The sequence below is a fragment of the Perca fluviatilis genome, chromosome 21 (genome assembly GCF_010015445.1).
Source record: "Perca fluviatilis chromosome 21, GENO_Pfluv_1.0, whole genome shotgun sequence".
In the NCBI taxonomy this organism is placed as follows: domain Eukaryota; kingdom Metazoa; phylum Chordata; class Actinopteri; order Perciformes; family Percidae; genus Perca; species Perca fluviatilis.
Genome location: NC_053132.1, coordinates 20539440 through 20556662, shown reverse-complemented (window position 1 = coordinate 20556662; position 17223 = coordinate 20539440). Strand labels below are relative to the sequence as shown.

At 43.3% G+C, this 17223-nt stretch overlaps 1 protein-coding gene across 1 annotated transcript in view; it reads left to right on the top strand.

Moving 5' to 3' along the window:
• cpped1 (calcineurin-like phosphoesterase domain containing 1) overlaps window positions 1-15673 on the top strand; it is a 50699-nt gene extending 35026 nt beyond the window's left edge. The window contains exon 6 of the mRNA XM_039787548.1: window positions 15011-15673. Within this exon, the coding sequence (XP_039643482.1) occupies window positions 15011-15237 (227 nt within the window). The 3' untranslated portion in view covers window positions 15238-15673. The remainder of the gene's footprint in view (window positions 1-15010) is intronic.
• The last annotated feature ends 1550 nt before the right edge of the window (window positions 15674-17223 follow it).

The window sequence follows — 17223 nt, the reverse complement described above, 5'->3', positions numbered from 1 at the left end:
ATACAAAGCCTTTATTTATGGCTTAGTCATCATAAATCTTAAAATACTCCGACGCGTTTCGGCATACAAGCCTTCGTCAGGGAGTCAATCGATTGACTAAATAAAGGCTTTGTATTTTTCTAAAAGAGAGTGCCTTGGAGTTTCCTTATTGGTTTCTACATTGTGATTCATATGATTTGAATTGAAACCAAGCACCTGATCGGAAAAAGGATACGTTTCCAACGCTCGACTAAAGCCCTATTTGCAAGGATAACGTCTGTGTTTCGTTCGGCGCATTCGCACGGGATGATCAAAGTCTGTATTTTAATGGAATTTACTGACATTATCCCCAGCATATGATGTCAAGACTGATTTAAAAATTTTCATTTATAATTGCCAACGCAGCCAATACGACCCCAAATCAGTGAGATGCTGATTTGCACGGGATTAATATAATCACACCTCTGTGATTGGCGAAATATGGTAGGTAATTTGCGATGGAATTTTTACTTTAAATTATACGTGGCAGACTTGCGCGGGATTAAGATCACAGACGACTTCCGAAACTACCGTATAGCAAATTACTAGAGGTCCCCAGGTAATACTAGTCCCATGCAAATAGGGCTTAAGTCTGTCGAGTTTTTTAATAAATTTTTTTTTGGCATTTACTACTTTCAGTCGGCACAATACAGCCAGTTTGTTGGTAACAACCACACAAAGCGCTAAACACCCTGGAGGAAGTCCTTTACTCCTATTACTGTACTGTATGGGTGCATGTGTTCTTCCTCGTCACTGTCATGCTTGGAATCATAGTAAATAATGCTATCTTTGCCCCCACCTACGCCAATTTTTAAATGCACGAGTGCAACTCAGCCAGCAGTTAGTTACTGCAAGCAGAGGAAGAAAGACATGTAGTCCGCTTGCTCCTTTTAGAATGTTGAATTTCGAGAGAACAGGTTTTACGCTCATCGAGAATCTCTTCAGAGAAGATTGAATTCCCATTGCTGGAGGCTGGTGTCTCCATTTTCGATGAGGCGAATAGAGAAACCGAAATCCCAGCAGTGATCTTAGCCTCTCCTCTCCTCATGGATGGAGCACTGTAATTAGATTTCTTTCCTCCTCCTCCTTCTCCGGCAAGGTTTATATCCTGCCTCCAGAATACCTTCAGTGCGCATGCAAACAAGGCCGAATGCACGCGCACATACAGACAGATACACACTTCCACCCTGCCTCCAAGCCCTGAAGAAAACAAAAGAGTTGCAGCTGAGAAATTCATTGGAATTCCCAACACTGCTAGCGGCTGTAGAGTTGTACATACGGTAGCTAATTAGAGGCGAAGATAAGCCATGTGCCGCGCTGCATAGTCTCTCTGTCTCCCCCCCTCTGTCTCTCACTCTTTCTCTCTCTCTCTCTTGCCACCGGTCGTCTTTATCAGCAAGGGTCCTTCTCTGTTCAAAAGCGAAGTCACATGTATCACCCTCTGGGGATTTGATAAGAGGCCACGGTTAAGCCTTTAACCCCATTGTTTTAATGGTGAGGCTGAATAAAGCTTTTGCTTTCTCTTATTCTGTCTTTGTCTCACTCACTGTCTTTCTTCTTTCTTTGATGGGGACGACTTACCGGGTATTCAGACCGGAAAGAGGGCCTGCGATAGTTGGGGCGTGTTGGTTCCGATACCGGTGAGAGGAGACGATACGATCCAGGAAGGCCAGTTTAAGTAAATGCTTCTTGGAGTTTGAAGGCTTATCAGACACTGGAACGAGTTTGTAATACTATGAGAATGGATTTTACAATTCAAGAAGGTGGCAGTCATATTGTCCTTCATTGCAGCGATCACCAGATAAATTAAAACTAACCTTACAAAATACTGACCATGAAAGTGTACGTGAACGTATTTTATTGGCCAACGTAGCGATGACTTGCATTTCGTCGCGGCAAAAGTTTAACCAGGTTCGGCTTTTTTGCCAGTCCTTTGTGTTGGTGGCAAAGCAGCGGCCTCATTGAAATGAATGAGGAGGCCGTGTTTTTCTCCATTCTGTCTGAACACGGCCTTTGTGTACTGATCCATCATGTCTTCAAGCTTGAAACGCACAGGACTGTTAGAATTACAATCCTCAACACTTCCTGTTAGAGATGCACCGATAGACCGGCCGGTGACCGGAATTGGCCGGTTTTCACGTGCTCGGCCATGACCGACAGGTCAGTCTGACATATGCCGATTTCATGCCGGTCAACGCTACAATTAACAGACAACATAAGTTATACGAGTTACAGTTCTCAAGGACGCACGCGCACACGGACGCGACAGCACGGCCTCTTTTTCCTTTCGCTCAACTTTTCCGCCGTGTTTCGCCGCATACCCGCTCGCGGTGTGAAGCGCGTTCCCGCTATTCTCGCACATGTAGGGAACCTCGTGAATTAAACTGCAACATGTCAGCTGTTTGGAAATTCTTCAGCGTGTGTGCAGTAGATAACAAGTTTGCAATATGCAGCACCTGCAAGGAAAAAGTAGGGCATGGAGGGACGACACCAAAAACCAAAATCAATCATCATTTTTTTTTTGTTAGATATTGGATGTGAAAAGAAGGAAATGGTTCTACCATTGCACTTTAGAGTAATTTATATAGTTCGATTTTATAGTGATCCATTATCTGTTCAAAAAATGTTCTATGTTCTGTGCAAAATGTTCTCTTAAAGAAAAGATAGAAAATAAATATTTGCGTGTGCTGTAAAGTGGTTAGAAAAAATAAAATCGGAATCGGCTAAAATCGGTATCGGCTGGCCTAACTCAAAGAAAATCGGAATCGGCCTAGAAAATTGTAATCGGTGCATCTCTACTTCTTGTTAGTTTACTGTTTTATCGATTGAACTGTTGATGAAGGTCCTGCCTTGTTTCTGCTGTTTGCTTTTCTCCTCCGCAGCAGGTTAAAAGTCATTGAGATTTGGGTAACCACAGATGCATATGACAACATTCCCCTTGTTTATGGACTTACTATGCCACAGAAATCAGAGTTATATTAGGTTTTCTTTTCTAAAGGGAGCACATTTGAACTACCCTCTGATATCTGTGTGTTGGGTTAACTGTATAACTGCTTGAAATCTCATCAGAGGTTTAATCTTAATCTGCACAGTCACTTTAATGTAAGAGTAAAAAGTATACAATATTTCTATATTGGTGGATTCCAAGTGTGAAGGATCAGAAAATGGAAATACTTAAGTAAAGTACAAATACCTCCTTCACTGGCTAACTTTTTTTAATGTCGGAATATTGTAGTCAATTTAAATATAGTTCTTATTAAGTTTATACAAGTTCCCAGACTCCTTTCAAAGGTCCCCGCCAGCTACTTCTCACCTCCGCTCACCTCGCACTTCCTCCCTGCTGCGGTTTAAGCGGCGCCTCAAGGTGTTTTACTCAAATATCTACAGTGAATATGTTACATGGGCTGTGAACGCTTCCAAAACGTGGGTGACCTACGCTCCGCGCTGTGCCAGAACACCTCCTCCTTTGTAGACGCTGTCAGAGGACTGAAGCTGCTGCTCTGCTAAGATGCTGCTTTTGCGACGCCTGCTGTGGAAGACACTGTGGAATAAAGCACGGTGTCCATAACACTGTCAAAGTGACATGAAAATGCCGTGCTAGTAGATTTTTAAAGTTACCAGCCAATCGCCATGTTTTTTTTTTCCTAACTAACTTTACTACTTCATCTCGGCTCCTCTGATTTGTTTGGCGCCCTTCCGTTCGTCTTCTCCGTTTCAGCGTAGCTCGTAATCGATACCACACTCGCCGGGCAGCGTAGACAACGGTTGTACGACACGTCACTCACAACATAGTGTTCATGGGAAATGTAGGATGAGTACAACAAGCAGTGTTGCCAGAGAAGGATTACCAAGCCAAACACACACAAAACCGCCCAATCTTTTTAGCTGAAAACAGGCCAATCTGGCAACACTGACTTGTTGCATAATTTCTGCAGCCTGCCGATTCAAACAGACGCAGTGCTATTTGCTTCATTCATCACCAGCCAAATTATCTAGTAACTTTACAATATGACCCGTTAAAGTTAAGTTTTACCCGCATTTGGAGGGTTGGCGGGTGTCAATTTGAAGCCCTGCTTATAATGCTAATGATGTCAAATTTGCAGCTAAAAAGACACTTTTAACTTCAGGCTTTTGAGGGTCCTTACCAGGTAGGGGTCCTGGGTACTTAGTTCTACTATTCCCCTCACTACTAAGCCCCTGTCGGCCTAAGAGGAACATAAGGATCATGGCTTGGTGAATTCAGGATGATTAGGTACCACGTTGGGTACCAAATGGCCAAAAGGCATGCATGCTCTCAGGGGAATTGATGACATGCTGCTGACAACTTTCATTTCCCAGCTTCCTTTGTGATTGTTTGTGTGTGTGTGTGTGTGTGTGTGTGTGTGTGTGTGTGTGTGTGTGTGTGTGTGTGTGTGTGTGTGTGTGTGTGTGTGTGTGTGTGTGTGTGTGTGTGTGTGTGTGTGTGTGTTTGTAACTGGAGGACACAGGAAGGGGATGCTGTGTGGGGACTGATGGCTGAGAGTGATTTATGGGGAGCCGGGGCTGCATGATGCCTCACCACGCCACATCATTTTGTATCCCTCTGTCATGCAAATTATCAACAGCCACCATTTCATGATTAATTATTTCCCAGACCTGCACTTTAATGACAACCGCCCTTCAATACGAGCGCACACGTTGCATGTTCACTCCTACGCAGCCCCGCTCTCACAGATGTGCAGATGACAGCTTTGTTCAGAACTGCATTAAGAGTTTGTGTCAAAGAGAAAGATGGAGAGAAAAACGGAGGTAAGGTCTGAAGAGAAATGGCTTCCCCTGGGGGGAATCACTTATAGGTAGAGGTTTTAGTGGCAAGATAGGATCTTAGCTCGCAATTAGCAAATCCAATCTTGTAGCCTTGCAAAATCAGTGACCAAGACATGAAAGGGAGATGATGGAGAGCGGCAAAGGAAAGAAGGGGAGGGCCGATTGGAGGAATGAACACCAACATCAAACAGGATTAGACGTGGACGGACGTTTCTTTACTCCCCTTTATTCCTTTATTTTGCGGGCCTACATCAGCGACCGCTATTAGCATTTGAATAGCAAAGGTGTTTCAGAATATTTAAACACATCCAGAAATGAAGGCGAACGTGGCTGAAATGGCTGCAGTATATGAAAATCATACTATAGACAAAATACATTGGCACATTGGATGCACATTGGAGGGGACTCCCCTCTCCTCTCTGTGCATTTTTCTGCAACTCTGACCAGAATTCAATTTGACTCTGGGTAATTTTCCTCCGTTAGCATTCCATATGTTTTCATCACTTCGGTTGCTTACTCTGGGTATTTTCTGACTGCTCCAACCCCTAGCCCACCACCATGCTTCTCCCTCCCTCCTTCTCACCCTTCCCCACCTCTGTCTGTCAAAGCAAAGGCCAGTCCCCAGATGGGAATCTCTATCAAAGAACCAGCACTGTTCCAAGGCTGTCAGGTAAATGGAATTTCCGCAGAGACAGAGACAAGATGTGGAATTACCGGCACAGAGAGTGCATGTTTTTTTTTCGCGAGGGCACCCACTCGGCAAATACAAGGAAAGGGGAGAATGAAGCAAAGCATGGCGAAATTGGACTTAACAATCCTCCACTGAATGCGATACTGCTATTTAACACTCTTTGAACACATACTGTGCCTCTCATCTGCGTATAGCTCAGTGGGCGAAGCAAGACACTCACACTTAGCATGGTTATATGTTCCATTCTCTGTATGGCTGAATGGGCTTAGTATGATATTGTCAGAAAAAGGACAAGGATTTTATTCTTGGTGTAGCTCAATGGCTAGAGCCATGGCACTGACAACAGTCACCCCCGCCGATTGTTGTACTGCAAGCCCCTGTGGATAACAATGTACAGAAAGCGAGCTGTGCTACTTTGATTGGAGTGAAGTGAAATGAGTTGTGGATGGTATTTCGTCATTGTCAAATCAGGGCCATGTTCCCAGAAGGGTGCCAGCTATCATTTTCCCGGAGGCAGTGGCAGCCCACAGCAGTGCACGTAAGTCCACAGGCTCTAAGGTTCCAGCAGTGAACTACAGCAGCTGTTCACACTTATGAGGTGCATTTTTCTGGTTAAAGGTGGGCACATTGTGAAATCAGCTGCTGTAGTGTTTCATGAGAAAGGATACCTGCAGATTTTTAATAACCTAGTAGGGCTCTCAAAATTGGCCAAACATGACATTTAATTTTTCCTTCTAAAAAACCACATGGGTTTGAATATATTTGAAAATCTAGCCTATTTTTGCGCATTGTGTCCATTAGAGGGCGAACCAATAAAACGGGAGACTAAACTACTATTTATTTCAACATAATCATTTATTTTAAAAGATCTACATACTGCATTGCAAAATAAACTAATAAAAATAATGCCCTATATAATGTAAAGCTTCATGTAAATACTGTAGACCTCTAGCCGGTTTGTCCTCTAACCGAGTCTTGCCGTTCCTTGAATTTGTCTGTCGATTTCGGCGTCGGTCCTTACCAACAGTGGTTCCTGAATCTCTCTAGTTAGACGTGTTCGTTGCCGTCTTTCTCCTTCAAACTTGTTGTTTGTTTTCTTCCTGTAGTGCCAGCCGCATGATAGAAACGTCATCAATACGCCCGCACGCTCACCGTTATTCCTCTGGAGGACCGGCTGGGCTCATTCAGACAGGGAGCTGAACGTTTAGGGAGCAGCAGCCCAGGCCCAACACAATAAGTTAAATATATATTCGTATTTAGAATATTCGTTGACAGCCCCAGTTCTGTAACCTAGTGGTTAAAGAACAATGAGCCGAAGGTTTGCAGTTAAAATGCAAGCACAGCCTGGATCAACAAAGTAAATTCCTTTATCCGCTAACTCAATAGCAGCTGCCAAGGTTCAGAGCATTTCAAATCCCAGCGTCTTCAGTGGAACTACTTGCTGGCCAACAACAGCTATCAAGTCTCAATGAAGCCAAGTTTCCATCTTGACATCTTGTGCGAAGCTTCCGTTTTGCCATCATGAAGTGGGCTTCAAACACTTCAAAAAGTTTCAAACTATATGCTTTTTTAGTCACACTAGCGACCTGGCTTTATCGGATGCCAATATCAGTTGGCCAGGTGTTCCACCATTTTGATTCAGACTAAAATGTTTCAATAATTACTGGATGCATTGAAATCCAATTCGGTCCCCTACACAGGATTTGTTACCCCATGGGTAGTCTGGCTCACCGGATGTACAGTGCTGGGATACAGCCTGACATCTGGCACTTTCCTCCCATTTTGCAATCTATTTACATAAGAGCACTGTTGCTGCATCCGGGGCTTAGCACTGCCCAGGGCGGTTTTGATTAAAGAAATACAAACAAGCCAAAGCGTTCTTTTTTCCCTATCTCAGATTGGATGAGAGGTTGGATAACGGTAATAAAATGTCTGACCTGCATGCAACCCAAGTCAGGAAGGAAGGTTTAACCCTCATCACTGTGTTGGTCTAGAAGGTCTCACTGCCAATCAGTAGTTACATGCCATGGCAAGTCTTTGATACATTGCTAGGGTAAATTGCAAATTATTATTTATTTTTTATTTGTTCATTTTTCAGGCAATCACAGCCTCTACCCCTCACTTTAAAAGAGTGCTTATTCCACATTCATTTTCTGTCAGACCATTTCAGAGGTCAGCTTCATCTTCTATCTGCATTGCAAAGGGGACGACTTTCAACTTCTTTGTTCGTTTTTTTCTTCTTCAATTGTTTATCTTTTATTCATATAGAAATCTTTTGGAGATTGAAATGCTTTTCTTTCTCAGGCAGGCCATCTCTTCTCTCAGAGAGAGAGCCCCGGTGGAGTGGTTTGTCTTCTAAAGGCTGCGTAAAGACGGCACTCTGAAAAGGAAGTGCTCTAATGAATTCAGGTCAGGGTGTTATCTCTGGGCCTTTGCTAAATTGTTTCTATGAAATAGGTTTTGCTCCGTGAGAGCCAGTGGAGCAAGCCAGCAGAGAGAGGCGATTCCAATTAGAATTGTCTATTGGTTCAGTCCACCTCAGTTGTCAGCTATACTATAGACCGTAGATAAAGGTAATAAAGCCTGTAGTGTGTCGTGACAACCTAACAGAGATTCCATTTGGCCTGATAGACATTAGACAGGTTAGCCAAGCGCAAATCTTCAAGAGCCTTTGTGCCTGGGAGGAGGAAACTAAGAGGTGAATCTGTTATTCTTGTACTTGAAAGGTAGTATTGAGAAGAAAAAAGCAATCCTGGTTGGCTGAGAGACATTTCAAAATACAGTGTTATCCTTATTGTTGTAGTAAATACTTATAGACTTATATACACTCACCTAAAGGATTATTAGGAACACCATACTAATGCCATGTTTGACCCTATCCTATCAATATGGGCCAACGTTTCTAAAGAATGCTTCAGCACCTTGTTCAATCAATGCCACAAAGAATTAAGGCAGTTCTGAAGGCAAAAGGGATCCCCTACACCATTACACCACCACCAGCAGCCTGCACAGTGCTAACAAGGCATGATGGATCCATGTTCTCATTCTGTTTACGCCAAATTCTGACTCTACCATCTGAATGCCTCAACAGAAATCGAGACTCATCAGACCAGGCAACATTTTTCCAGTCTTCAACTGTCCAATTTTGGTGAGCTTGTGCAAATTGTGGCCTCATTTTCCTATTTTTAGTGGAGATGAGTGGTACCCGGTGAGGTCTTCTGCTGGTGTAGCCCATCCGCCTCAAGGTTGTGCGTGTTGTGGCTTTACTGCATAGCTTGGTTGTAACAAGTGGTTATTTGAGTCAAAGTTGATCTTCTATCAGCTTGAATCACTCGGCCCATTCTCCTCTGACCTCTAGCATCAACAAGGCATTTTCGCCCCCCAGGACTGCAGCGTACTGGATTTTTTTCCTTTTTTCAGACCATTCTTTGTAAACCCTAGAAATGGTTGTGTGTGAAAATCCCAGTAACTGAGCAGATTGGGAAATACTCAGACCAGCCCATCTGGCACCAACAACCATGCCACGCTCAAAGTTGCTTAAATCACCTTTCTTTCCCATTCTGACATTCAGTTTGGAGTTCAGGAGATTGTCCACACCCCTAAATGCATTGAAACAGCTGCCATGTGATTGGTTGATTAGATAATTGCATTAACGAGAAATGTAACAGGTGTTCCTAATAATACTTTGTAGGTTGTTATTCATTTCTATTGTGGGGGCGGCTGTAGCTTAGGTCGTAGAGCGGTCACCTGCCAATCAGAAGGTTGGTGGTTCGATCCCTGGCCCTGCATTCCCATGTAGAAGTGTCCTTGGGCAAGACACTGAACCCCGATTTTGGGTTCAGCGATGGGGGGGGGTGACATGCAGCAACGGGTTGGAATCAAACCCAAGCCGCTGCGTGAGGACTGAGCCATACTACACGGGACGCACGCTCAACCAGATGTGCTACCAAGGCACCCTAGTTGTCAACTATTTTGATAATCGATTAATTAGTTTAAAAGTAAAAAATTCTCTGATTCCAGCTTCTTAAATGTGAATATTTTCTAGTTTCTTCATTCCTCTAGGACAGTAAACTGAATATCTTTGAGACATTTGAGGACGTCATATTGGGCTTTAGAAAACACTGATGGACATTTTTCACCATTTCTGACATTTTATAGACCAAACAACCAATTGATTTATCAAGAAAATAATGTACAGATTGATCGACATTGATGAAGTAATCATAAGTTGCAGCCCTAGCTGGGAGCAGCACTTTTTGTCTATGCGACTTCATGTGTCCGCATACGCTCAATTCCCATTGGGTGCAACTAAAAAAAGATGCTGACACTCAGGGGAAAAAAACCTATGTGGACACAGGCTGTTATTTCTTAATTTTTAAAGCTGTGACCAACAAACTTACAGCTACATGAATGCATCACAAACATGTCACACACATGGGGGAAGCTCACTGCTGCTGCGTGGTGGTGTCATGCGGTGTGTGTGCGTGTATATGAGTGTGTGTGTGTGGGATGTGGATCATCAGAGAGAGAGAGAGAGAGGCGGCAGAACTCAGACGCACAGACACATGTATACATGTGCACACTTGCACACTCCCACACACTTTATTCGGCGGCATGATTAATCGCGGCATCTTTGGGAGTTTTAGACGAGGTTCAGAAAACACATTTCAACTTCAAAAAGATTTTCCTTTTTTTATCCTGCCGGTTTATTCATCAGGATTAATTCCTGCCTATTGCTTCTTTACTATTGCCGTCTTGGCGTCTTCCTCCCACCATCCGAGGTGACGAGGAAGTCACAGACCTCATTTGGATGCTGTAACAAATCCAACATTTCAACTCATCAGGCGATCCCGTCAAACATTTTCCCTGGTTCAGACTTTTGTTGCTGCTTTTTTTTATTCGCAGGGTTTGAACAGTTGTAGATGAGCTGCATGTTTTCTCTTAAGAAAGACAAAAACACATAGGTATCTGTCAGTACAGAGGGACTAGGACACAGAACACACACACACACATAATCATACAGAATAATGAGAACATGCTTTGGCCTAGAGGCCATGTGTGGCCCGCATCTAGAAATAACATCTAGGACAAACATTTGTGCCTAGACAGTGTTGGGCCGGGCCAGTTATTCAGTCACCTAGAGCAGGGTCAGGGTTATATGAAAGCCTATTATTCCTGGCCACACAAACACATATGCACAAACAGGCTCATGAAACGTGTCCATGATGCAGTGATGGAGTGATGGAGTACTCGTGCGTGGCGCTATTCTCTGGACTCGGGACTCAACCTGGACTCACGCACTGATGACTTGAACTCAGACTTGGACTCGAGGATTTATGAAATCAGACTTGAGCATAGGGCTACTCGATTATGGAAAAAAATGTTGGTCAATTTTGAAATCACAATTATTTACCACGATTACTCATTGTCTTTTGGAAAGATATTGCATTTATTGAACTTAGAAAACAGTAAAGCAGATAAACAAATCAACAGTGAAAACACCTTGAATTGTGACATTTCCCTTAATACTTTTCCCGTTTTAACCTTTTTTTTTCCTTTTTTTTTTTTTTAAGTTGCAAAATGTAATGTGCAAGTAATTGGTGTTTTTTTCCAAATAATATGTTTTTGTGATCAATAAGAGCCGAAATCGTAATCACGATTAAAATTGTGATTAATTCCACAGCCCTACTTGGGCATTCATGAAATAGGACTCGGAAGTTGGTTGGTTTCTGACTACTTTTATGTGAAATAGGGCATACAAATGTGATATAAGATATTGTGTATATTTTTAGTCTGTAACTGTTTGATGCAGGGGCAGTGCGTGTGTCCTCCACCTGCGACTGTAGTTCATGATGCATGTGCTCCCTACTATATGTTCACATTGGAAAGATGGAGAGGGATGCGCTCCGGCTCGTGAAGTTCGTCTTCACTGATTTTACATCCACTGCTGGAAAGAGCACCGCGAAATGTTCCATTTGTGAACGCACTAATTGAGGAGAAGATTGGGACTGTCAGTAATGTAGACCCTCTTTTATTTGTATATTGGCTCTTTGAAGGTGCCAGATTGGAGCAATTGAGGCGGTCTTGGAATTCAACTCTGACTCAACCTTGATGTCTCACACTCGGGACACGGACTTGGACTTGAACACTGGTAATGGTGACTCGACCTGGACTCAGACTCTTCTTTAGTGACTCAGACTTGAACACCAGAGAGTTTGAGACTCGACTCAAACTCATGTAATGGTGACTCGCCTCTGTCTCGTCTCTGACTCTTCTTTAGTGACTTGGACTAGAACACTGGGGAATCGTGACTTGACTCGCACTCAAACTCAGGTTATGGTGACTCGCCTCGGTCTCTACTCTGACTCTTCTTTAGTGACTCGGACTAGAACACTGGGGAATCGTGACTCGACTCGCACTCAAACTCATGTAATGATGACTCGCCTCTGTCTCGTTTCTGACTCTTCTTTAGTGACTCGGACTAGAACACTGGGGAATCGTGACTTGACTCGCACTCAAACTCATGTAATGGTGACTCGCCTCGATCTCGACTCTGACTCTTCTTTAGTGACTCGGACTAGAACACTGGGGAATCGTGACTCGACTCGCACTCAAACTCAGGTTATGGTGACTCGCCTCGGTCTCGACTCTGACTCTTCTTTAGTGACTCGGACTAGAACACTGGGGAATCGTGACTCGACTCGCACTCTAACTCAGGTAATGGGGACTCGTCCCGGTCTTGACTCTGACTCTGCTTTAGTGACTCGGACTAGAACACTGGGGAATCGTGACTCAACTCGCACTCAAACTCAGGTTATGGTGACTCGCCTCGGTCTCGACTCTGACTCTTCTTTAGTGACTCGGACTAGAACACTGGGGAATCGTGACTCGACTCGCACTCTAACTCAGGTAATGGGGACTCGTCCCGGTCTTGACTCTGACTCTGCTTTAGTGACTCGGACTAGAACACTGGGGAATCGTGACTCGACTCGCACTCAAACTCAAGTTATGGTGACTCGCCTCGGACTCGACTCTGACTCTTCTTTAGTGACTCGGACTAGAACACTGGGGAATCGTGACTCGACTCGCACTCAAACTCAGGTTATGGTGACTCGCCTCGGACTCGACTCTGACTCTTCTTTAGTGACTAACACTGGGGACTCGAGACTCGCCTCAGATTCATAATTAGGTAATAATGACTCGCCTTGGACTTGACTCGGACTCTCTCCTTTGGTGACTCGACTTGGACTCGGACTTGACCACTGGGGACACAAGAATTGACTCGGACATGTAAGTCGGTGACACGACTACAACACTGCCGTGACGATCTAGCTGCAGGCCCACCCACAAATCACAGGAGGGTGGGCTTTACACAATGCTGCCGCAGGTTTTGATTGTAAATGCATTTAGCCCAGGCATACACACATACACGCCTAATCAATTTCCATCTTGGGCGGATTTATTATTTAATAGTCCTGCGTGTGCAACCACTGTCCTCACATAGCTTTGAATATTAATATAAATTTGGGTCACATTTGTATTCCAGTGCTGTTTGATTATGCGGAGTGGCGGACTTGATGATTCAGGGCAATTTCACGGTGTTGACATCGAAGTAGTATCAGCAGCGGATGCATAGGAGTTTTTGTGGAGGGATCTTCCTCGTCTTTTTTTGTGCAGATTTCTGGGACAGACCGATGTCTTTCTTGTGTGCAGACTGCAATTGATCCTCTTTTGTTGCCAGTTTTCATCATTTTTTTTTTTTTTTTTTGGCTGCGTGTCTCTCTGGAGACGAGGCAGCGAGCAGCCAGACTTCCCTCCATGGAAACACTTGCAGTTAAAAAATAGAGCAGCTCATTTTCTCTGCTGAAAGCCTGCAGTAGACTTATTTTAAAATCCAATTCCCTCACCTACACATGCATGCACATTTGAACCTGCAAGCACATGCATACTATTGTATCACTATACTTCTGATGAACTTTCAAAGATAATAATTACCTTGTCCTTTTTAACATTCATCTATTCTAATCTTAAAGCACAAAACCCCCGGCCAAATCTTTTTCTTTAATCCAAATCCAAACATTATGTTTACCCCTCGTTCAAGTGAAAATTGGCCAGCAATGATAACAACTTGCCAGAAAGTCAAATTGGTTCTCCAAAAACAAAAAAACAAAAAAGACGCCGTCAGATAAGTACTACCTTCACATCGAACAAACACATTCAAAGTGAGGCTTGTTTTGGCGTGCCATTTTAAGTGTGCAGTCATTTCCCCTGTAGTGACACAGCATCACTACCGCAGGCCGAGCCATACCCCCACCTTTCTGTTAATGATGTTGTGTGTAATTGAAAATAAATTGGAAATGGTGGCTCCCTTAAATCTACACTCCCCAGGTTTTCAAAAAATGCTACAAGTGGAAAGCTCCCGAGTATGTACTTCTCTGTCTTTTTTGTTTGTTTGGTTGTCTCCTCTCAACCTAACGTCCTTCCTTTTTCTCTTTTGTTTCTTACCTCATTCCTTCCTTCCTTCCTTCCTTCCTCTTACCTTTCTAGTTTCTCTGTTCTTCTCTTTTTCCTCCAACTGTCTTCCTTTCCTTTTTCTTTTCCTCTCTGTCTTTTTTCCTGCCCTATTTCTTTTTCCTTCGTTTCTTCCCTCCATCCTCTGCATCTCTCTTCTTTCATGATTCCCTGTTTGTCTCCTTGAGCAAGACACTGAACCCCGAGTTAATGCCGATTGGGCAGGCCAGTACCCTGAATGGCAGCTCCGCCGCCATCTGTGTATGTATGAATGTGTGTGTGAACGGATAATTGAGAGGCAAATTGCAAAGCACTTTGTCCAGTAAAGTAGAAAGGCGCTATTTAAGTGCAATCCATTTAACATTTTCTTGCCATAAAACATTTTGTTCAGCCAGTTCTGGTCGATGGAAAGAGATAGGAATAAATTATTCTACATTACACTGTAACAGTGCACTGCTGTCGCATTATGCTGATCAGATGCGACTAATAATGATATTATGCTAATGCCGAGCTACTGCATAACATAGAAGGTACATTTATCTATCAGAAACCAAGACGATAAGCAGAAGGTTCTTGTTTCAAACACACGGGGAGCTGTAAAGTGAGTTATTTAAAGCCATAAATCTCCCGGTGGAGCAAACATTGATTAATGATCACTAACCCTGTCAGGACCTCGTAGACATATTTTGGTAATTTTATGCTGCGAGGTGTTTGTAAGCGTATGTTTATCTGGGATGCATGAGGGACAGAGGGGTCAGACGTGGTGTGAATCACACCGCACTCTAAAGAGCATCATGCATATTCATAGTAACATCCCAGTTTGGATCGTTCACGTCAGCAGACACAAACTAAATCAGGCCACTAACAAAAACTAATTTTTTTCACTTTTCACTTTTCCCACTGACCACCCCCCACCCCCCCCCTCCCTTTTTTTTTTTTTTTTTTTTTTTTTACAGCACTCTGACACCTCTCTCATCGCCACAGGGGTGAAAGCGGTGTTCTCCGGCCACTATCACCGAAACGCCGGCGGCTGCCACGACGGCCTGGACGTGGTCGTGAGCTCGGCCATCGGGTGTCAGCTCGGCGAGGACACCCACGGCCTCAGGGTGGTCGTAGTGACCGCCGACGTCGTCGTCCACCGCTACCACAGTCTGGAGCAGCTGAGTGCGCACGGCATGGACCAGGACCTCAGGGAGCTGCTGCAGGTCTGAAGGCCAAAGGAGGGAAAATCTGAAGAAAGAAAAAAAAACTACAACAATTTTGGTTTTTCAGTGAATTGTTTTGTTGTTTTATAGCGTTTTGAGCCCTTGTTCTTAGAGACACTCAAGAAGGTTTTTGGAGACTGGCGCGTTGGTCAACACGTCAGCACATGAGAACGCGAGATATTAAATTCATTCATACTGTATGTTCCTAGTACATCATCTTTCTCCAATGTGAATAAGCTAAAACTTCCTGCTTAGGCTTATGATCTTCCAGCGAACAAGTCTCAAAGGTGACCAATCACCAAAAGTCTGCATATTCAATAAAGTGGAAAAAAAGTATAATTTATATTGAGGCACGTTGGATTAGAAAATTTGAAAATAGCAGTGAGTTCATACCAACAAAAATGCAACTACAAGCCAAATAATAAAGCGTACGGAATCTTAAGATTACATTACATTGTGTTTAGATTCTCTCTCTCTCTCTCTCTCTCTCTCTCTCTCTCTCTATCTCTCTCTCTCTCTCGCTCTCTACTGAATGTTTCCCTAGGAGCGTCTCTTGGCAGAATGGATGTTATTATCTCTGCCCCCCCGCCGACCTAAAAGGAGGCACACAAAGATCATTGTTCTTAAACTGTATTCAAGTCAAATGTTGCCTAGGTAACTTTAAATGTATCCAAACCTTTCCATCGTTAAAGGAATATTCCACCCTAAAACACTGAAATCTCATTTAAAAACAGGAGGTGTTCTTTGCATTGTCTGCCTGTTTCTGCAGAGAACAATGGTAACGGTTGCAAACAGAGATTTCTCATAAAAGAAGAGCGAGAAAGGAGTTCTTTCCCAACAGCAGACGGGAACGCGGGCAGCTACGGGGCTTGTTTGCTTAAAGGTCCAGTGTGTAACGTGTTTAGTTGTTCATTATCAAAATCTGTGTTGCCCGTTCACAAACGTGTCCTTTTTCATGAATATTTACCTCCACCATCAATTCCAGGTATTCATTTTGGCTTGAAATGTTACATTTGCGTTCGCATGAACTGGGGTAGACGCTCCATATTCATGCGCCATCTTGAAATACGTTAGCCGGTAAGGGACATACAGGACATACTGCTCCGCTTTTCGCGTTTTCGCTGTCCCATGATAAACTCACAGGTGCTGCTAATGCTGCTAATGGGTATCGTAGCTTCCCGGCCCCGGCAAGTTTGAAGAAGGAAATGTGGAGGACCACACGTATTCAAAATCCAAATTTCAGGAACAGGAGTCTTCTTCTTCACCCAGAAAAAGAAAAAGGATATTGAAAAGAGCAAGAGACCGGCTTTTTGAAACGTGAAGGCTACCGTAGCTGTAATACGTACTTTGAACTGCGTGGCGCGAGAGAGTTGTATATAATTTGATGTCAATGCTAGATGGGAGAAATTCCTACACATTGGACCTTTAATTCACTTTAGCAATGTTTCAATGCTGTTGAAAAGCATCATGGGAGATGTAGGAAATCACTAAGGTTAAGACAAAGTGTGGACCATTAACAGTCTATGGTGTGGACGAGGTAAACATACATAGATACATTTCAGCTTCATCCCAAAAAGACCACTGGACTGCACTGAATGCAGCAGGTTAATGTTATCTAACATTGTGAGAGTATGTAAAGGGTGGAATTTTTCTTTTATGATCCTAAACTAAACTATGCCGTCATCTAATACCTTGTGGGCTATCCTATGCAAGCTGTTCTTAATATCCTATTGTGTGTTTTATTTTTATGTTTAATGTGGTACGATGTTTAAGATGTGGAGTGACCTGATCAGACTTTGAGCTGTCTGTTTATCGACCCTTACACTGCCCTTACAGGTAAAAGAAACTGAGAAGCTGTTTTTTACCGTCCAGCCAGCATACTGTTTTAGATAGTCTTTTAATATATGTTTGCTTATTAGATTATTCTTAATCCATATCAGTTATAACAACAACAAAATTATATTCTTTAAGAATTCAGTCCTGGTTGGTAAA